The 23308-nt window shown below is 44.8% G+C and overlaps 1 protein-coding gene across 2 annotated transcripts in view; it reads right to left on the bottom strand.

The window, feature by feature from the left end:
* The window catches only part of LOC119827622 (ubiquitin-conjugating enzyme E2 E2), a 268294-nt gene extending 251956 nt beyond the window's left edge, over positions 1–16338 (bottom strand). Inside the window, exons 1-3 of one of the 2 annotated variants that reach the window (XM_038349445.1) lie at positions 16218–16338; positions 10887–11070; positions 1628–1678 (exon numbers count right to left, since the gene is read on the bottom strand). In XM_038349445.1, coding sequence (XP_038205373.1) covers positions 1628–1678; positions 10887–11062 — 227 coding nt within the window. In that variant the 5' untranslated portion in view covers positions 11063–11070; positions 16218–16338. Of the gene's footprint in view, positions 1–1627; positions 1679–10886; positions 11152–16217 lie in introns of both variants that reach the window. The other variant, XM_038349446.1, reaches the window with a different exon arrangement.
* Between the last annotated feature and the right edge of the window lie 6970 nt (positions 16339–23308).

Genomic DNA, 23308 nt, shown 5'->3' with positions numbered 1-23308 from the left:
GCTAGGTCCTTAGTCGGCACACCAGATCCTTTAAACATCAACCATAAAGCTACTGTCAGCTCTGCACAAAAGCAAACCTGAGTTCATCATACTTCTCTTTCTGAGGCACTAACCACATTACCAGTGAACTATACTGGGGTAAGCTGAGTGCAGGGGTACACGCATGCAGTTCCAGTGCTCAGGAGGCTGAGGAAGGAAGAGGAAGGGTTCAAAGCTGGTGTGTGATACATAATGAGATCCTGTCTCAAAGTAACAGTGGGTGGAGATGCAATTCAGTGGTAGGGAGCTTGTCTGTCATATCCAAGGCTACAAGTTCCACCCTCAATACCACAAAAAGAAATACAAGTGGGCAGATTTACTATGAATCAATCAAATACATAATAATTCAAGCAAAATAATGAAGTTTATATATTTACTAACTAGTTTTTTAAAGGTTACAAATACATATGCTGAAATAGTTTATGTTTTCTTTTTAAAAAGAGTAACATTATTAAACATCCCAGGAAAGAATGGATTTTTTAAAATCTAATTCCATCTGAATTTCTCCCCAAGTCAGTCTCTATCACCTGAGACAACTGTACTCTAGGTCTCAAGCATGTCAGAGTCAGACAGTAAATGGTCTTACCCACCACAAAGAAAGACTCACTTAAGTGCACAGCATTTGAACATTATCCCTGCAACTCTATGCACTGTGCATGATGCTTAAGTAAAGAACCAAACAGAGTCACCGCAAACATAAGCCTCATCAGAACTCTTCCCAGACGAAACTAAGCCACCGAGGATCCACACATCCGTGTGACCATCGGCAAAAGGTTCATTTTCATATGAAAATGAGATAAACAAGATCAGAACTGTACTGAATCAACATGGGAAACACTGTCCTTTTAAAATCCGCCCTCTCACCGTCAATGTTTGAGACATTCAATTTAAGGCAGGGAAACTCCATGTTGGCCTGGTTCCAATACTGACCTCATGAGCCAAAGTAAAAATAAAGGGCTTAAAATAGCCAACAACCACCATCCAATTATCACGCTGGCCTGAGACCAACACAGGCAGGAAGTTATTTTTCTCTTCTTCTTCCATGTACCTGTGTATCAATCACTTCTGGGCAAATACTTTTATTTCCTCCAAATAAACACTGACCAGAAAAAAATACGGGAAATGTAGTCACTAAAAGAAAATTTCACTCTTACTGCCTCAAACCACTCATTACTATTCAGCTCAACCAAGAACCAAAGACAGGATATAAAGCATAAAAAAGCCCCAAGAGAGCTTTGGTGCTTTTGAAAATCAATTTCCAACAAGTGAGTTAACTATCAAACACAAATATTTTAGCCATACTTTCATTTTATGACATTACAGACATCATTTAAGCCCGAGATATCTCTTCCAACGGCAGATAATTGTATGCATTGCCCTGTAATGCCAACACCTCACGAGGGCACAGCCCCACTGTGGACAATGCCAGTCCAGCACAGTCACGCTCGCGAGAGTTTCTGTGCACAGCCGATCACTACCCCGCTCTCTGGTTCCTTAAGTCCAAGCCACCGTGCTGTCTTCACACACATTTCCTTATTCAAATGCACCTTCTACAAAACAGACACGAAAATGAAACCAGAGTACTTACCTACAGTTGGGAGGGGGGTCCAGCGTGATCTCTGCAAGCTCCTTCTGAATTCTTTAAAAGAAGACAAGGAAGATCATGTTGAAACGTCTTCACGCTCAACCTGTTTCAGTAGGCTGTACTTGCACAGCCGTGTCTCCCATTCACACGCATTTATGAGAAACACTAAACTGCAGGAAGTACCATCTACTACAACACAATTGCCCCTTCTCCCCGTGTTGAAAATGGACATACTCGGGGTGGCAGGAGGCCATCCACCAACGACATGCCAGCCATTATTCCACAACGGAAGCAACAGTATGGCTTCATCAACCCTCAGAATGAAGATTTTTATTTTTCCAAAACAGAAAATTGTCTTTCCTCCACTCATCTAGCTCCTCTCAGGGAACAGAGCTCTGGTACAAAGACAGAACAAGTGGCTCCTCCTCCTACACCTGAATGCTGCATGCAGTATTTTAATGTCATTGCATGAGCCTGACATGAAGAAAGAAAATATTCTGGCACTTGCCTTTATCCTCATGTTATGGGGTGGGGTTGGGGGGGAGGCTGTTTCCAGGAACGAAACCCGTGGACTCGGAGATGTTAAACACATCACTACCAATGAGCTCCACCCCAGTCCATTCATGCAGTGTCCTACTTGGGTTTGTGGCCACACCTAACATCCTATGTGCATCAGACACTAGAAGTGCCCCACTGCTTTCTGAGTGCTGCTGGCGCTCTTATCCATAGTTCACACCTTACTATACATAGGTTTTCTTACAACAAATACAGCACTCTCAAAAGCAGATTCATTCATAAGTGAGGTTATTAGGACAGCTGCATAATCAGGGTAGCGAGTGCATGAGTGACAGCTAACTAAAGTACCTTAAAAAGGCTTAAATAACATGCATGCTTAAACTATTTCATTCTATACCTTTGTTTACATTTATTTATTTGTGATCCTTTATTGTATTCTTACACACACACACACACACACACACACACACACACACACACACACGGTCAGAGGACAACCTAGGAGATTACTTTTCTCCTTTCTTCCTGTGGGCTCCAGGATCAAATTCAACTTGTCAGGCTTGGTGGCAAATGTTTTATCTGCTGAGCCATCTTGCCAACCCTCTTCCTATACATCTTTTAAGCCAACAAATGAACGACTAACATAAACCTGATTCCTCCCACAGGACTGCTGCTAGCTTCCTAAAGAAACAGCAACACAACCATAACGTTCCTGTCTCTAATCCATACTCACGGTTGAGGTATTTTGACGGAGATCAAGACTGATAAAGTCAAAAAAAACTTTCATTTTAGTTTTCCTTTGGGCCCTTGGCTGCAGACACCAGCAAAGCCACCGCTCTCACCTGTTCTGCGTGCCTCAGCTCCTGTTCTAGAAAGTGAACCAGCTAACCAGCAGGAGCCTGATGAACCCTTCCTTGTCAACACTCGGTAATTACCATTTGCATATGAATAAGCTGACTCCAAAGTGAAAAAAACAAGTACCAAAGGCCTGAAAAGAGGCATAAAACAGGCTTTCCGGGTGCAATGGGTGAGTCCGGGCTAACTATGGCAAGCTGAGCACCCGCAGACTCACATCCCCATTCAGGAAAAGGGAGTACAAAAATGCAAGAGAATAAACTACAAAGGAAAAGAGCCTGAAAAGTGGAAAACACACAGTCTGCAATTGACAAAAGCTTTAGACTGTATCAAACATAATAAAGTTTCAAAACAAATGGAGGTGTAGTTTTGTGGAATAGCATTTGCCCAGAGTATCTAAGGTTTTGGGTTTGAATCCCAGTACCACCAAAAACTAAAAATAAAACTTAAAATGAATGATTAAAGGATACAGGGACAAGAAAAAAAAAAACAATTAAAATCTCAAAAGGAAAAGAAACTCGTGTAAGAAAGCATAAATCAAGTATGAAGGAAGCTTAAGTGCAGTATATTTTTAATCAAATGGCATGCTATGTGAAGGGGTTGATCTGTTGGACTAAATGCTCTGACTTGATTTGCAGCTCAGGAGTCACAGGGAGTTTGCAGGAAATCTAATTCCCCATGCTGTTCTGCCTGGGTTGACCATCCACACCCGGACAACTGGTTGACCTTTTATTAGCAGACTGCACAGAAGACAGGGTGCAGCTGCTAGTCCATGTAAACATCACAAATGCTGGCCCTTGAAGGTGTAACATTAATGATAGCTAATAACTCCCAGGGCAGAGGGCTGAGGAAGCAGCTCTGCGGCTAAGAGCACTCGCTTCTCCTACAAAGAACCTTGGTTCCTGGCACCCAACAAGGTGGCTCACAAATGTTTGTTGCTCCAGTTTCAGGGGATCTGATGCCCTATTCTGACCTCCTAGGGGAAAACAAATCTTAAACCTATGACGTAAACATAAATAAACCTTAAAAACAAAACAAAAAAAATCTACAGGTCAATGAGGGGTAGCATGGAAAATATTATCACACAATTACAATATTAGTATCCCCATTTGTCAAAGTCTGCACCAAAAAAATACTATGGGAATGTGAAGGAAATGAAAGTTTAAATATATTGTTTAGAATATAAAGAGGGCTAGGTAAGCTAACTAAATACTAGTATTTCAGAGCAAGATGTCAAAAGGTAGTATTTGCTAATTTAAAAGAAGGGTTAAAACCAGAGATATCTTCAAAAACTGTCAAGTGTAGAACTGGAGAGACAGCCCAGAGATTAAAAGTACTAGCTTTTCCAGAGGTTTGCTTCCCAGCCTGGGTTTGCTTCCCAGCAATCACACAAAGCTCACAGCTGCCCATGACACCCTTGCAGGGCTCTGATGGCCTCTTCGGGCCTCCTCTAGCACTAGACAATGCATGTGATACACCAACAGACACGCAGGCCAGTTACCCATACACATAAAATAAAATAAATTTAAAAAAATCAAAATTGTGGGGGCTATCTGGAGGAAGGGGGGTGTAAAAATATTATTGCTTCCCATTAAGAAAAAAACTCCCTACCTTGGGCGATTTGCTTGAGAGATGTGTGACTTTTTCAAATGTGTCTTCTCCTTTGTTTTTAATTAGGTATAGCATGCATATCTATGTAAACCCATGCACATGAGTGCAGACACAGATTTGACGGTGGCATCCAATCCCTTAGAGCTGGAGTGACAGACAGCTGTTAGCTGTTTCATGTGGGTGCTGGGAATGGAACTTCGATTCTCTTCAGGAACAGTTCGTGCCCTTAACCTCTAAGCTATCTCTGCAGCCCACAAGTGACTTCTATCAACTGTTTCTAAAATTAGAAAAAGGAAACAAGAAGCAAGCATTCAAAGAGCACCTTTAAACACGAAAGAATCCTGATTTTGAGACCCAGTATAGCTATGCAGCCTGGGCGATTTGAGCTCAAACTCCGAAGTGCTAAGATTACAGGCGTGTACCAGACGCACCCAGCTGAAAACTATTTTAACCTAAAAAGAACTTTATTGGGATTTTCAAAAAGCCAATTTGAAAAAAAAAAAGAATTTGACCAAAACCCTAATTTCCTGTCAGAGAATTCCCCCAAAAGAACCCAAATTTCTCTCCCAGCATCCATGGGTCCATATATTATTCAATACAAAAGGAATTTCCTGATAAATTCGACAACTCTAAGCAATAAGCCAAAATATTACAATGTATTTTTGAGCTACCATTACCTAAGAATGGCTGTTTTTCTGGACAGAAAGGATTATACAAAGAATTGCTATTTAAACAATTGCAAGGTGCCCTGCTATATTAAATGACAGCAATTCAATTCAATCTCCAAAAACTGTGATTGTGGAATCTACTAAGTTTCTCTGTCTTAAATAAGGAGTAAGGGAGAGTTATTTCACGTCCTGTCTCTGGGGTGAGACACAATGAGAACGTGTCAGTACTTCACCCCTATAGGATACCTTTCATGTGATGATCTGAGGTCACTAAGGGTGAATTAAACAAATCACACAGAATTCTCTAGTATTGCTATATCCATCCTCATTTACAGGAAGAAAACTAAGGCCGGTTACTCCACATAAGCAAGAAAGACTGAGACAATTAATTCTCTTCTAAGGCAAACTAAAAGATTACTTTTAACAACTGTCTTAGCCATAAGCCAAGATAACCGACTGTGTTTCCAATTCCCATCATCCGATATGCTATAACCCAAGATTCTGATAGGCAAGCTAGCAAGTGCACACTCTTCCCTAGAGAGCTAGAAGCCAGGTTCACCTGTTTGCCAATTAACCTGATGTAACTAACACGATGCTGTGTCCAAGAGGGCATGAGCAGACCACGCTGTTAATCTGCGAGGCTACTGGCTGCTTTTTTTTTTTTTTAAAGAAGATATAGGAAGGGGGTGCTTAACAGTCATAATTCATTCAGACTCACCTGAGGAACCAAAGCTAGACGGATGGGGGCCTTGTGAGTACACTTCAGGAGACTGAAGCAGTGCGCAGGTACAACACGTATACAGAAATCTGGGTTAGAGGAAGTTCCCTCACTCACCCAGGGCTCAGCACAGCAAGAACCCTGGGCTGACAGACAGGGAGGGGAGCCTCAGCAGCACAGACATTTCACCATGCCTGCAGGTTCTTCTCCCTTCCTTTCAGAGTCTCACTGCGTCATCCTAGGTGGCCTTGCACTGACAGAGACCCATCCACCTCTCTCTGTCTCCCAATGCTAGGCCTGACTTTTTTTATAATTTTATTTTTATTTCTGTGTATGTCCAGATTTGTGTAAGCTGTGTGTGTGCGCAGACTCCCAAGGAGGCCAGGCGAAGATATCAGCTCCCCTGACACTGGAGTTACAGGTGGTTGTGAGCGGTCTGATATGGGTGCTGGGGATGGAACTGGGGTCCTCGGAAGAGCTGTTGGCTCTATAACTGCTGAGCCATCTTTCCAGCCCCTACATCTAGACTTCTATACCCCCCTAGACTGCATGCCTTAAGACAGACACACCCGCGCTCCTAACCAACCAAGCATTTCCTGCTACAGACAGCTTGTTCTCAAGAAAGCATCACACTAATTTTATTTTCATACTTTTAATGACGAAACAGTCTCTAGAATAAAACAACTGCCATTGCACATAAGCCTAGAATTTAATTCTGAATGCTGAGAAGTACCAGGGACCTGTCATGTTAAGAGACCGCTGACTTAGGACACATCATCAATTCACAGTGTGCATCAACTGTAAAATGCCTGCCGACTACAAAACATGGAAAAGCTTTAAAATGTGCACATCAAGGAAACACAGTCATTATAAGCAAACTTTGGAGAGTTCATCATAGAACAAAAAAAATCACACTGGAACACACTGAAATCCACCTTTCAGCCTAACAAAAGCGTGAAGCTAAAAACCTAATACACCTTCTAGAATGGCACTACACTCAAAGTCCAGTAACAATACAATGTCAACTCTGAGCAAAACTAATCTGAAATAAATCTGATTTAAAAATTCATATTTATTGAAATACCAATGTGAACAAGGCAGAGTCAATTCAATGAGGACTCAAAATAGATGTTTTATGGAACTGACTAGTAATTTAATCAAAATCGTATACATTTGTCATTTTGGACATATAACTGTCTAACTACATATTTGCAAGTATCACAGAGCAGCATAGACACTTCAGGAGAAGCAACTGTGGTGGGGACACACTAATAAAACCGTTCTCAAAGAGGAACGTGTCACAGATGTAACCTTCCCTCCAGACGCTAAAAAAGGCAGAAGTTCGGGCTGATGTTTCAACCTGTTTAAATGTGTAGAACCCTATTTTGTGATACCTCAAGAATGAGATATTTAAGGAAACATTTCTACAACACACTAATTCTACAATTATAGTAGATTTATTACAGTAATTATTAATCTTAAAACGCTAACATTACAATTCACTTAGTAACTGAGCCCCTAAGTGAAAAGCACTTTACCTGAGTTACTACAAAATGAGTTAATTACAACATCGAATAGCCCTAGAATACCAGCACTAAGTCCTCGAGATGAACAGCAGCGTTACTGTGCCAACGCTTGCACCAAATGGAACTGAAAAATATCCTCGCAGACAGTAACTGGCATGCAGTCTCGCTGACAGGGACTATCTTCAAGAGTTTATTATAAGCAAAATACAGACTCATGACAGCTCTCTGAGAAGGGTACCATTATCTTAATTTTGCAAAGAGAAAACTGAGTGAGCTGGGCATGGTAGCATACCTGTGACCCCAGCCCTTGGGACACTGGGGCAAGAGGATCTCAGGTTCAAGGCCAGCCTGGGTCTATCTCAAGATACACAGTCTGGGTCTATCTCAAGCCCATCCGCATCCTGAAGCAAGGGAAAGTATGACTAGATAGAGACCCGAAGCTGTGTCCAAGGCGGAGAGCTATGAAGTACTACACTGGGCTCCAAGCAGATTGTGTCTCCTGAGTACAAGCTTTGCAGGTGCCTCTTATCTCACAGAATTATTGCGCTCAGGAAGACTTTTCACATAAATAGTGACTCTTTTTAAAATAATACAAATTAAAATTTTGTTTTAGGTCCTCAGTGAAAGCCCAGGACCAAAGGAAAGCCTCATTTCTGAAACAAGCCCAAAGCTTTAAAACAGCAAGAAGAGAGTGAGCTGACCAGCCTAGGCACAGGATCAGTGCGTGGGTGTGAGGAGGCCCCCTTCCCCTCCATGATTCTCCATTTTCCCACATTTTTAGAACCTTAAAAACAAACCCCACTTTTTCATATAAACAATTAGCAACCAAGCAGCACTTTTACATGTAAAATGGCTTCGCATACTTCATTTTATGCACACTTACTACATAACAGCATTAACGTTATTTCCTATTGGATGTCAACCAAGATGAGGCACAGAAAACCATCTCTAAAGTTGGCTTTATCCCCCATTTAAAGAGGGTCTTTCACACACGCCTTTAGTCCCATCCCTTGGGAGGCAAGGCAGTCAGATCTCTGAGTTTGAGGCCAGCCTGGTCTACAAAGCCTACAGCCAGGATAGTTTTCACACAGAGAAAACCTGACTCAAAAAACAAAAAAAAGGGAGGGGGGGGGCTTTCATCCATAATTGATTCATAAAACCATTAGGATGTGCTTTCTAAAACACAGTGGTAAATGGTTCCACATTAAACAGCAAACCTTCCTTCAAAGGCAGGCTTTGTCCTGAGGATTTTTTTTTTTTTGCAGGGATACCCCCAACCAGAGAAACAAAAAAATCTCTAGTGATCAATAGTCAAAGGGGAGGAGAGGACAGGCCAGCAGGACCACTCCCCACAGACCTGTCTCGTCCTCTCTCCCCCTGCCTGTCATAGGGGAGCAGAGGACAGGCCAGCAGGACCACTCCCCACAGACCTGTCTCGTCCTCTCTCCCATGCCAGAAGCAGCTCTGAAAACCTTCAGTGTCGGCAGCTTAGGGCTGGCTTTGAGTTTCTAGATGGAACTGCAAAAGACCTGGATTTGGACAGTTTTACCCAGGCACCCCAACCCAGTTTTACTTAAATGTTACATTTCTCAACTCCTGGTCTTTCTCATCCACCCTACCCTAGTCCCACTTAGCAGGAGCAGGTGTCTGCACTCTACCTTAGGGGGAGAAAAGTCACCCGGCTAAGGCCCCCTGGACACAGGGTATAACAGCAAAGAGAAACAGAAACGTTTTCCTGCCCTAGCGTGTTCCAGTTTAAACTGGTAAATATCGAGAGCTATCTGCCTTTATATAAATTCCTCACCAGTGGTCAGAGATTCTGGCATAGAAGAAGTGAATATTCAGGCAGGCGTACCCAGGCTGCATGCATCAGGACAGCTATGACGGTGACCTAATACATCTGTAGATCACAGTGTCACGGCAGGGTATCAGAGAGTTGGATACCCTGCATCTGGTCAGCTTGGATATCTTCCGACCAGTTACCATTACTTTCGCCAGAGGGCCTACAAAGGCTCACCCTGGGCCTGTGGGTAGGACTCAGTTAGTACGACGCAGTCTTTGGTTTGGAGGAAATGCATTTCCTAATCATATCTTCCTGTGGTTTATCAAGCCATCATTCAGGACTGTTTCCTTAACCTGAAGTTACATGTGCTGAGAAGAAAGTTAAACTAACACCTACTTGCTATTTTTATTCTTTAAAAAGGTATTAATGAACATAAAATCACAGGCAAGCACGAGTCCACAGAACATAATCTGCCTTTCAAATTATCTTCAGAGCACCAGGCTATAATATAATGCTATCAAAGCAGATTCCCTCTGAGCCCGCTGACGTGCCGATCACTGTAAGAGGTTGAAGTAGTGATAGAGCATCATCCAAGTATCTCCTTTCCAGATCTATCCATTCTCTAGGGAGAGAGGAAGCCAGCATCAAGACCAGCCCCCACCGAATGTAATGAAATCAAGATGCATTAACACTAGCATTTCTGACTTTACCAACTGGGAGGGTTATCACTAGCAATTACTTCAATAGTAGCATATATGTGTACATGTGTGCACAAGTGTGTATGAAAGAGTGAGAATGTGTGTGTTCATGTGTGTGTGTACGTGTGTGTGCGTGTACGTGTATGTGTGTGTATGTGTGTGTATGTGTGTGTGCATGTGTGTACGTGTGTGTGTGTGTGTGTGTGTGTGTGTGTGTGTGTGTGTGTACACATGGATAAGCCAGAGGTCAACATCAGTTATCTCCCCTTTCACTCCTTGTTCATCCTGGTTTGTTTTTGGCTGTCGTTGAGATAGGATCTCTTCACTAAACCTGGAGCTCACTGACTCAAGGCTTGATGGCCAGTGAGTTACAGGACCCACCTGTGTGCCCCCCCACACACACTCCCTCTGCTCTTCCCCTACCCCCACTCAGAGCACTGTGGTTACAGATGTGCCCCACCATGCCTGGTTTTTATAGGGGTGACACTAATCAGGACTCAGCAACAAGCCCTTTGCCCACTGAGCCATCTCCCCACTCCCCATCCCTAGTCAAGAGATACTTAATGTCTATTCTGTTACTGGGTAAAAAAATATATTCATGATCAAATAACCATAAATCAAATTAGACTTTTATAATGTCCTGTTCATGTTTTTCTAAGATAGAAATATATCAATACACCACAAGTATGGATTTTATAATATGCTGTGACTCTAAATTGGCTTTTAAAAGTTTTTCACAATTAAAAACACATAAAAAATTATATAAAAGTGGGGGAAATCTATAAACTCTATGATCTTCATTCCAGAAAAGTAACTAAATGCAAGCGAAAAGCTGAGTTTAGGGTTCTAACTTGAGGGCAAACACAAAGCCGACAGGAGCTGGGTACCTTTTGGCACTGGTGGACAGTTTGGCAGCCGTCTTGCTGGATATCTTCCCCTCCTTCTTCTTGGGCTGAACTTGCTCTCGCTCGGGTTCTTGCTGGACGCTCTCCCGCTGATCCCCATCGGAACTCCCTCCACTAGTGCTTGGGCTATCGTCCACTCTCTGTGCCTCCGTGGACATTTTAGATCCTGGAACAAAGGATGAAGCCTCCTTTATTCTGCTGTGGGAGGGACTAGGACAGGGAGCATCCAGAATGGGGAGAAACGAGCCTAAGAAGAGAAGGAAGGCAAACTAGGTATAAAAATGGGAGTTTTTACATTTACAAAACAAGTAACTCTGGGGGTGGCCCAAACTTTTCTTCTACGAATTCATGCAAAATTTAGAGACAAATATTGGTAGGAATTTTATTTAGGAAACAAAAAGTGGGAACAATTCAAACGTTCTCTGATAGTAAAGCGTGGTGCAGCCACAGGACAATAGACCGCAGCCACAAATGAAGCCTGGTATCTGCATGCTTCAGCGGGAAGACCTTGACTCTTTACACTGAGAGAAGCCAAGGACCACAGACTGCAAAGCTCTCTTGTAAGAAATGTCCACACAGGTAAATCCATGGGGACACAGAGACAGACTGAAGGGAAGTGACTTTTAATGGACAGAAAGTGATAACAATGTTCTTGACTTAAGCGGTGGTCAGAGTAGAAAAGCCTCAACAGGTTCGGCTTTGCTTCTGTGGCGCTGAAGACTGAAGCCAAGGTCTCACCGTGCTAGGCAAGCACCACTGAGCTACCTCAACCCCCAGGCTAAACTGTACATTTTAAGATGGTGGAGGTATAGTTTGGGCAGAGTGCACATCAGCAGAGTTCAAGCTCCAGTATATACAAAAAAGGAGGAGGTTGATCTCATAAGGTGAGTTACATCTCAAAAGCACTGGCATAAGACACACCAGAAGAGGCTGGAGGGATGGCTCAGAGGTGAAGAGCAGAGAACCTGGGCTCCATTCCCAGAACCCACACGGTGGCTCACAATGGTCTGTAACTCCAGCTCCAACAGATATGACACCCTCTCTGACCTCCCTGGACGCCAGGCACATATGTGGTACACAGACATACAAGCAAACAAAACCCCATACACAGAAAATAAAAGTAAGTAGATCTTTTTTAAAGGCAGCAAGAGAAAAAAAGGATTGAGTCTAATTTTCACGGGCACTGTGCTGCGCACGCTGTGCTCAGCTATGGGAAGTCTAGACGGGGTAAACAGACCTGCAAAGTGTCCCGGCAAGTCACTGCAAGGAGGCCCAGGGCTGAGAAACAGGACACTGCCACACTCACAGCCAATCGATTACATCCTCAGAGCTGAGCCAAGGTTAAAATCCTCTAAGCTGGGAAATTGTTTTACGTAACCTTTGTGATAACAGAACAGAGGCCACATGATTCCAAACAAGAACTGAAGCTTATGAGGGTGTGGGCAGTGACCCAGCTCCACTGAGCAACCACGTTTCATAAGAGATAGAGACTGGACTGACACATTCGTGGGTTTTTTTTTCTTTTTTCCCCTCAGTCTGGAGGAAATCACCCTCGAGGTTGGAAATTCACTTTGCTCTGAGTTCATGCTCCTGGAGCAGCTCCGATTACCAACTCAATTTCCTCAATGCCCTGATACCTAGGCAGCCGTTATAACCTGGATAACAGACACAAGAACGCACGGAGCGAAAAAGATATCCCTCCTCCAATCTCATTCCATTGCAATCACCCCCAGTTTGATCCTTGCTATTACATCCTGTCTGACCCAACAAGCAGAGAGACCCAGAACAGAAGTAACAAAACTCAAGCCTGAACTCTACAGGGCCTCAAGACACAATAATCACTTTGGGTATCATATAGCTACGGCTCAGACATGTCTTTGAAAAAGGAGACTGCCTGTGACAAATACCCTCACCATCAATACCACCACCATCATCAACACACACACACAAGGGGGTGGGAGGAGATTTATCTAAATTCCTTTTGAAAAAGACCCTTTTAGGTTACTCTTAAATTAAAACTGTGAACTCAACCTGCTCCTGATATGGTCAAGAGCATGCCTCAGTGCAGCCAAAACCAGAAGCCTCACTTAAAGCAATCCATCACGATCATTACCTAGTCCAAAGGCATGCCCCAGTAACTCTGATCAGCTCTCACCATCATCAGTTCAACCCAGAGTCTGCTCAAAACCATGGTGGTTTTTCAACACAGGCCTCTAGCAGAGTTTCATAAGACAAACGTCTCTGTATAAGACACATAAGCACAGCAAAGGACTGGAAGAATCGGATGCACAGAGACGAAGCATCAAAAGACACCACACATAACATCACCACCCTCAGCCCTAACAGTTCCTTATAGCCTGTCCCAATAGCTCTCAAACTCTCATGGGAACCCGGGACTGCTCTCCTCCCTCTTCTGGAAATGGAGAGCATCATTCTCCGTGGCTACGACACCTTTTATGAGCAATAAAGTCACTTAATAGAATACTGAAATTTGATGTCAGTATGTTTCATGCCTAGCTCTAAAAGTCTGGGCATATTTCTTGGTTTTTCTTCCATTTTTTTATTTGACTTTAACGTTCTTATTATTGGATTTAATATTTGTATTCTTTTTTCAGCTTGATTCTTTGAGTTAAAATATACCAAAAGCTAAAAACCTTGTAAGTATGTGCACTGTAGCATGCTAGACAGAGCAGATGTACGGGAAAGAAAAAGCAGCGCTCTTGGGGTTAGGTTTCTCAGGGCAAGATGCTGCTGGCAAACTTTTAAGAGATGTGAATCAGTGAAAAATCGTGGTATGTATCCTAAACCTGAGGCAATCCATCACCCTGCAAACACAGGAACCACAGAAAAAGTTACCTTACACTGAAGCCACAGCTACGACCACTATGTCAAATCACAGCTGTGCACAGCTGTGAACTGAGTTATCCATACAGCTGCACACGCCTCGGCTCAGTATTCTTCATGGACATTTACATACACCTAATAAGGTGTCAACTGTAGAACTACTGAATAGACTGGTCAATGATGTAAAATGCCATAAATTTCATAAACTACTACAGAATACCAGAAGAGAAACTACTAAAAATACTAGTGAACGGCTTAGGGGGTGTGGCTCAGTGGTAGAGCACTTATCAAACACATGTGAAGGCCTGGGTTCAATCCAAAACTGCCACGGAAGGTATTTAAATGTCTAAATAGAAGCATAATTTCTACAGTTTGACAGTTTAAAAAAATATTTCTACTTTTGATTTAAGATACCTTATTTCATCCAAAGCTTGACCTACAAAAGACAAATCCACCCAAGGCCACTGATAATCATTATTGGATCATTTAGAAATAAAGGTTTCGCATCTCCTTTTCAGAAGTCAAAAAATAAAGGAATGTCGTTTGAGTGTTTTCTGAATCCTTGATTACAGAAAAAATATGGCACAAAGTGATTGCACACGCAGGCACAATGAATTTTTATGAAAGATAATATTCTATAGATCATTCCAATTAACTATATGTATAAAACTGTCTCTCTAAAGTATAAATGAGTAAGTCCCTGAATATAAACTTTTAAATATTATCTTTACAGACACTTTAAAATTAATTTCTAAAGAGCTAATTCCATACGATTACCCAACCTAAAGGAAGTTAAATTCCAGGGCTCTACACACAAATATATCCTCCAATGACAGTTTCAAAGATCTTAAGATACCTAAAGTGGTATTTTCATTTCAGACTCAAAGTAAACCTTAGTTCCTAACTAAACATAAGATAATATGGTGGATTTTCCAAAAACATGTTACATTTAAGAATTCAAACACACTGATTTTCTAAGCTTTCTTCGCTAGGTGTTCTATGTGGTGACTGGACTCTGTAAATTACCAGCATGGTGAATAAAATTCACCTGTTCCATAAAACAAAAGGATCTGGCAGCAAATCCCACTGATGAAACTAACAATGGTCAAGTCCACATTACTACTCAAATCATGAGATGTCATGATAAAAAAAAAAAAAAAAAAAAAAAAAACGTGAAAAAGGAAGAACTCATTGAAGCTGATACGACAGGAAAATGTGAACTTGTATTCAGCATCTTGTAGAAAAACTACTTGGGATTTCTAAACTTTTCCAAAATGTAGAATATTTTATATTATATGCTGAACATGTAGAGCTACCCAGCTTTTCAGAGGACTGAAAAGCTATTTATGCAGAAAACAGCAGTGGAGCTCTTGACTGGGGGGAAGTGCGCCGTTCCCTAGGGGAAACAGCTCAAGGTATGACATATGAAAACACTCCATCTTCATCGTCGCCCACATATGAAACTGCAAAGCGCCCAGGAGCATCCCAGCTGCCTGAGTTGAAGACAAATATTTGGATTCCCAAGATTCAGATTCGATTATCACATTTCCAGAGCGTGCTTTTCCAAAACCCAAGGATTTAAAACTAAGACGAGCTTTTAAAAATCTTGCTGAACAGTAAGGTAACCAGAGGTAAGTCCTGGCACATCCTTTTGTACTTTAAAATGGAAAATGCTTTCGTAGACCCTCAAAATTACACAATACAGGGGTTGGGGTGAAAGAGTCCTACAAACCAGCAAATGGGTCCAAGAACCACCGAGCCCAGGGTGATGATGTCTCTAATGCGGCCTTAATTTCCTTTAGGGAAGATGGATTGGACATTTCTGGTTAGTCGTGGGAAAAGAGCCACAAGAAGCCAGGCTTTATGTTCATTAAAATTGGAAAAGGGTAAATGGATCAAAACATTAGGAGCAAAGGGGGGGGGGTGACGGGGGAAATCCAGTTTCCAATCAAGCCAGTGGGGGCTGCAGGGAAGCCAGAGGAAAACCGGCTTCGGAGCCAAACTGTGCCAAGCACCAGGCATTACAAAAGACCAGTGCGACGCCCCCCACCCCGGGGCATCACGCACACACCCAGCCGGTGCTCCCGGGCGGGTCCTCGCCCGCACGGACACCTCGTGCAGCAATTATGCAATTAGGGAAGAGCTCGGGACAGCCGGGCACTTTGCACCGCGACATCCATCCTGGACTTTGCGGAGACTTAGTTCCCGGCTGTGGCGGGCGCGGGCGGGGAGGGGAGGGGTCCTGGAGGGCGGAGGAGGGCCACACTCTGCGGGAGGGGGGAGGGGCGCGCGGGCCCCGGCGGGCACGCGCAGGGCCAGCGAGGCCTGCGGGGCCGCGGGCGCGAGCCCGATCCGAGGCCGCGGCGGGGGCGGGGATCTCGCCGGGTTGCCCCTCGCCGCGTGGGGTCCCCGTGCGCCCCCCGCCAAGGCTTGGGCCGCGGCCACGCCCGCCCGCCCGCGCCCACTCACCTCGCGGCGCCGCCCGCGCTCCAGCCGCGGCTCCGACGCCGAGTCCCGGAGTGAAGCCGCCGCCTCCGCGAGCCGCCGCCGCCGCCGCCACCCGGCCGTCCGCGCGCGCCCCCTCCCAGGCGCGCACTCGCCGTGCCCGCCCCGAGAGCTCGAAACGGCGCGAGCCCCACGTCGGCCTCGCGGAGGCGCGCCCGCGCGCCCGCGCCGCGCTTTCGCCCCGCCCCCGCCGGCGCGTGCCCGCGTGGGGTCCGGTGAGGTGCGCGCGCAAAAGTAAAGTGACAGCTGAGTCCCGGGCCGGGCCGGGCCGGAGGAGGCAACGGCGGGCGAAGGAGAAAGGAAAAGGAAGGAGGGAAATCGAGGCTGGACGGCGGCGGGCGGGGAGGGACGCGAGGACCTTGACGAGCGCGCGCATTAAAGGGACACGCGGACGAAGGGGTGGGGGCGCTCCCCAGGAGGGTGCTGTGCAGCGGAGCGGGGGAAGGGGCAAGGAGAATCTCCCCACACCGTGCACCCGCCAGCTCGTGCACGCGCAGGGCCCACCTGCACCGCGGTGGGAAAACTTCACGCGGGCCCGGGTGAAGCCTAGGTTTACCCCATAGCTGCTGCAGGGAGGCTCCTGCTGTTCCTGGTCCTGTCCTGGAACTCTGGCTGCCACCATGGGATCCTGGGGGGATGGGGGGCGGGGAGAAGGGTGCAACACTATCAGAGCGAGTGGGAGGCTGCCTCTGAGCCCGAGAGACCGGTGTGGGACAATAGTAGCCTTGCTGTGGGTGGCCTGAGGAACATCAGGTTCCCGTCATTGAAGCCCAAAATAGCCACTTAAAAAAATGCCCATGTTTTGTAAACTCAGCTTCAATGAACTCACCCCACCACCAAAGTACACACACACACACACACACACCTCCAACCTCTCCTGGAACTGAGTTCTAGGCCTGCTCTTGACTTCTGTTGGGAGACTTGGGAGCTGTTGAGACTGTAGTCCTGCCTGGCAGAGCAACTGATGACAGACCTTCATACCTGCCTATGAGAAGAGCAGACCCAATGTAGTCTAAGTCACTTGATCAATGCTAGTCAATACCTAGGTGGGGAGACCAGCCTACCAGCGGCCATAGGCCACCCTGGGGCATGAGATGTCCTGAGTCGATCGGACAGCCTAAAAAAAACTAGTGCCAAAAAGACCCCACAGACTGGAACAAGGCAAGAGCAGTTGCCTGTGTCTGGAACAGAAAATGCTCCCACCAGATGTGTTCTTCAAGAACTGACTTTGAATTAATCACTTCCCTGAAAACTGCCCAAAGCAGCTAGTGGTGTCTGACCTGGAACTCCGCAGAGGAACAAAATGACAGCACCTGTGTCCTCAGGAATGCCAGCTTGAGGATACGTGGGAGGGTTTGAAATGGGTGAGCCCTGGGTTTCTTGTTTGTGTGGCCACTTAACATCTGTCACAAGATGTCTTAGATGTGGTATGATGTATTAACAAAAATGCATCCATCATATTTGGAATATGATCAAATAGAACACTTTCATAGACTGTCTTAAGTGTGGATATAATTCATCTTCCCTCATGAAATCTTTGCATATTTTCATTTTCCTGATTATGTTTCAAGAATACAGAAAGCAAAGCCATACCTGTGTTTTGAAACGTTAAAAAAAAAATTGTTTTGTTTTGATGTGGAATTTGACCCAGGACTTCCACAGGCTAAGCAGGCATGCAAGTTCACCTGCCTCTGGTATCCTGTGCTTCTGTCTGTGCTGTTGGCTTACACTGGGCGTTGTATCAGAAAGTACCCTTCTGCTCCAGCCTTTTTCAAGGCTTCTTTGTAGTTCTGTCACTGACAGCGGGGCATGGGGATACAGTGACGTCGCCTTCCATCCTGTGGAAACAATTGAGGAATTTTGCTACCATACTGTTGAAACTGTGCTTCAGCAGGGATTTGTCTATCTGCAGATGTGTTCATGGATATTTTACAAAGTTCAAAACAGGAATACAAGTCTGATTCATGCTTTTCATTCATTTAAGAAGCATGAATTGTTGTGTGCCAGGTTCTAGTTTGAGTCTAGGTAGTCGGAATATAACTACGAACGAAGAGGAAAACCTGGTCCTCAGAGGACTTGTGTGTTCCAGGTCCTTGTCAACTTCACCCTCTGCATTCATCTCTCTAGCGAATTCTGCAGATTCGGTTGTTTGTTATGTCTGTTGAACGTTATTCCAGAGAGCCACAGCTAGTCAAAGCCAGGATTTATGGGCTTTGTAACTGTGGGTGCCTATTATAAAATGTGACATCTGTAACACAACCCCTACACCCCAAGACTCAGAGAACACTAAGGAAGATGAAGAGGCAGAAAAAAGATTTGAGGAGCCAGAGGACATGGGAGACTGCAGCAAAATAATGTCTTCCGGATGTGGCAGGGATGTCCTCCCCATAGACTCTCAATAGTGTGGCTGCCTGCATGAAATCACACTAGTCAAAATGCCAATATAGATCAGGGGAGGACTCACAAGGCTGTCCCTCTGGTGGAAGAGCTACAAGAAGTCAAGGCTTGGTTTTCTTCAGGGACAAGAAATGTTGCTTACACCAAAATGATCAGCTCTACAACCATGTACATATTTATAGACAGTGCGACCTGAACTCAATAGTGTGTGTGTGTGTGTGTGTGTGTGTTATAAGAGATGAGAGGACATAAATTTAAGATTTGAGACAGGGACATGGGCAGAGATACAGGAGTATTTAGAGAGGGTTAGAAAGTAGTATATGATGAAAATACATTGAATTCTTATATGAAATTCTCAAAACAACCCCCTCAAGAAATGCTTATGCCTTTCCGTTTTCCTACTTACTGCTAATTTCCCCAGTCTGAGCTACTGTGAAATCTCAGTGGAAGTCTCCTGGTTTTTTTCCACTCCCGTTGCTCTCGCCAAACACACACACACACACACACACACACACACAGAGAGAGAGAGAGAGAGAGAGAGAGAGAGAGAGAGAGAGAGAGAGAGAGAGAGAGAGAGAGAGAGAGAGAGAGAGAAAGAGAGAGAGAGAGAGGTGGGGGGTGCAGAGACACACAAGTTCTTAAAGCAGGGCAGCCAGAGTGGCAGGACCAGCTTGTGATCTCAGTACTCAGAAGACAAAGGCAGAAAGACACCAAACTGGAGGCCGCTCTGAAAAGAAGAAAAATGCAACCCTAAAACATAGGTTGAATTGTGTCTCTCTTCTCAAAAAATGCCAATGGCTTTGCACCCCGCACCAAGAGCAAAGCTCTCCTAATGGCTATGTGACCTCCTCCTCCTCAGCCCTCTGCCCCCAGCCAGCCTTCCAGACTATAATGCTCACCACTGCTTATCCCTAGACCAACCGCTCTCCCCTCCTGCCCCTCCCGCAGAACTTCCTTTCCGCCTCTGTTTTATTTCCTCCTCTCCACTGTCCTCATATTTGCAGTTCCGCTATATCATCCTGTCATCGTGAACTCACCCATCCTTCCTACGTCTCTTGTCTCTGAGTTTTAATATGGATTCGCTTCCAAGCAGAACTGGCAAACAGGAATGTTTGAAGGATCCCTTTGATTTTCTCACAGAAAAGTTCAGGAGAAAGTAGAGTCACTATTTATCTTTTTGGATGAGTGGTAGGACAATTTTTTTTTTCTGGAAGTAACAAGATGAGATGTAAGCAGAAAGTTTCACACTGTGGGGGACTCTGACTCCTTGTCTGGTGAGCCTCCATCCTTCTTATGCACTTAATGAGAAGAGGTTATGAAATATCGATTCTACTCCTTGGAAGAAACATCTATTAGCTTGGATTGACCAATGATTAGATGCTGGAGTTGGTATAGTGACACATACCTGTTGTCCCAGCACTTGAGAGGTTGAGGTACAAGGGTCATGAATTTGTCTGGTTGGCAAAACCCTGTCTCAGAAAACCACAGACTGTCAGGCGGTGGTAGCACATGTCTTTTCTCCCAGCACTTAGGAGGTAGAGGTGGGTGACCTCTGTGAATTCGAGGCCAGGCTGGTCTACAAAGTGAGTTCCAGGACAGCCAGGACTGTTACACAGAGAAACCATGTCTCAAACCTCCCCCCCCCCAAAAAAAAAGAAAAAAAGGAAAAAGAAAGTAAGAAAGGAAAAAAGAAAACCACTGACTGGGAATTGTAGCTCAGTAGTGTAGCATTTGCCCAGCCTGTCCAAGGCTGACAGTTCTAGCCCTAACATGGAGAACAAATTAGAAACCCTGAGAGAAAGAAAGAAAATAATGATCTTTTGATTAAAGTCTGTAGGCTCATGTGATCACCAAGAATATTCTAGATGTTAAAGAAGGGACAACACAAACTTTTATTTAAAATGGTAGCTGACTTCTGTAATGCAATGCATCTGGAAACCTGAGGCAGGAGGATTTCCATGAGTTACAGGCCAGCCTGGGTTACATAGTGAGTTCCAGACCAGGCTGAGCTAGAGTAGAACTTTACAGAAAGAAAGGAGAGAGAGGGAGAGAGACAGAGACAGAGACAGAGACAGAGACAAAGATAGAGAAGACAACTGAACCCCCCGTCACTTAGTACTGCACTGGTACACAGGTAGCAAATGGTTGCTACATAAATCAACAAATAAATGAGTTTCTAACAGGGATGGAAGAGCTGATTCTTCTGACTTCATATGGTCGGGAACTTTGGCCCAGGCTGCCATGCGCCATTACATATGTTGTATACTGTAACATGTCATATTAAAAAAGATGTGAATGCCAGCCCTAGTGAGATGGCTCAACAGATCTTGACACCTGCAGCAAAAGCCTGGTGATGGGAGTTCCATCCCCCAAACCTACATAAAGATGGAAGGAGAGGACCAACTCCCCAAAATTGTCATGTGACTTCCACACGCTGCCTGTGGCCGGCATGTCTCCCCATCATCTTGTACACACAGGATAAAACAGATAAAATTTTAAAAGTCTGAACAGTATGAATGCCCACGTGTGGCTGGTTCTCCACCCCCACCCCCAATGTGCGTGCAGTCTTCAGTCTCTGTGTCGCTCCTAGCAACACCTGCCTCTGGAGTTTGCACTCATGTACCTTCTCCCTCCACATCCTTATCCCAGGGTGGAGATGGTGCTGGAAAGAAGGTCATGTGTGAGCTTGGTGGAGAAAAGAGGCTAGATCTCCATCTCGGTATATTTTGAAAGCTTGTGCAACCTTTCGGAGATGGAGCCTCGGTAGAGAAAGTTAGATCAGGAGCAAAGTTTGATAGCCAGGCCCACTTCCTGTCTGCTCTCCGTCTCTTGACAGTAGACTCTGTGCCTCACACTTAGCTGCCATGACTGACCTGCCCTTTTGAATTTGGTTCCCTCAAATCGTAGTCCAAAATAATGCTCCCCACACACTTCTCTTGATTCTCATCTGATAGTTTGCAACAGACACAAGAAATGCGCAGACTGTGCATGTGCTTACCATTGTGTATTGTAAATGCTTTCCCAGAGCAGTCCACTGTGGCAGCTGGGAATCCCTTGAGCTGCTTTTCTAGTAATTGCCCAGTGCAGAGGTCACACCTTACCTATGTCCCTGCATCTTGTTTAGTATAAAGAGACATCACCCTCAAGATCGTAAAGAGACTGAATATACCATTTTTAATGCATCCATTTCCCCCAAATTATGGAGCTCTAAGGAGGGGGTGGGTCATCACTGCAAAGGCGCTTGTCTCAACACCCATTTCAAAGACTGCCGAAGATTTTTAGTACTTCCCGCAGATTCAGAATATATTCTGAAGAACGCTTTCTGGGACTTCATGGACTCTCTGGCCCTCTCCACGAGAGTAGAGAGGCAGGTAAGTGAAGGGCAGAAGGGCCACAGATGCAGACCATTGAGCCTCAACCTAGACTGCTACTCAGGGTGGTAGAACAGGTTCTACAGGAGTCTGTGATTTAAATGAAGAACCAGGAGTGTTGTGAGAACAGGCTCCCTGCCCCCACCCCAAAAATAAACAAAGGTTTGTTGAAGGATAAAGAAGCAAAACCATCCAAGATAAAGGTACTTTTAGGTAAGACCTACAGTTCATTGATTCCTGATTATCCCACTTTGAGCCTTGTAATGTTGGTCTAAGTCTAGGAAGAAGATGCTATGGCAAAGACTTAACTGAGTTAGCTAAGATTTTGCCCACAAACCCTGTATGTTCAACAGATTGGGAGGGAGGATGTCACATGCTAGCATGTTGCCGGTGTGGACAGAGTGTAGGTGGCTGGGTTGCCCAGGGAGGCATCCACACAGTGCTATTAAGACCGTTCGTGGGGAGGGACTTTGGCCATTTATAGAAAGCCTATGATCTCTGGGATTTCATAGCCTTTGGAGACTTTTAGAAATGCAACCACTTCCTAGGGCCTGGAGACAAAAGAAGGAAGTAGGCTGTGTTCTGAGGGGACACTATGGGGACTTGTAAGGAGGTTGAGGTCTTGTTCGTGGAATGGCCTTGTAAGACATTAAACTCAGCCACCTCCAATTTAGACTTCGTTCCCAAAAGTTTGCAGATGCCTCGGGCAACAGGACTGTCTCTACTGATTGCCAGCTGTGTCCACGGCAGCTTTGATTTTTCACCCCCGAGGATCTTTCTAGTTCTTTTCCACACCATGCTTTTGGGGCTGTGGAACCTTGCTAACAGCCCCTCTGTAGGAAGGTGGCCTCGTTTATAAATGGCTGATCAGCTCTCTGAAGTTAGCACGTCCTTGCCCTTGCTTGCCCCTCATGTGACATGGTTTGCTATACCCTCATTGTTTAAACCGCCCCTTTCAAACAAACTCTAATTTGTCCACGTTTCTCTGGAAATGCAGTCCCATTAACCGAACACAATATTCCAAGAAACGTCTGCTCAGCTGAGCACAGGGAGCTGCCTGCTTCTTTGACCCCGGAAGCCTGTCATTCCCAATCACTGACTGTCATATGAGTTTCCATCTCCTGTGGGGATATTAATTTTCAACCATCACTAAATTGAGGTCAAAGTAACTTTTTAAAATGTTTTAGGAGACTTAAAAGCCAAGAAAACAGATTGTAGTCTCATTTCAGTTCATCATGTGGTACCTTTACCCCTCAAGTTACTCCTATAGCCTATAGGAGACAAGGT

This window comes from Arvicola amphibius, chromosome 12 (genome assembly GCF_903992535.2).
Source record: "Arvicola amphibius chromosome 12, mArvAmp1.2, whole genome shotgun sequence".
NCBI classification, from domain to species: domain Eukaryota; kingdom Metazoa; phylum Chordata; class Mammalia; order Rodentia; family Cricetidae; genus Arvicola; species Arvicola amphibius.
The sequence above is the reverse complement of the archived record's forward strand: the minus strand, read 5'-3'. Positions and strand labels throughout refer to the sequence as shown.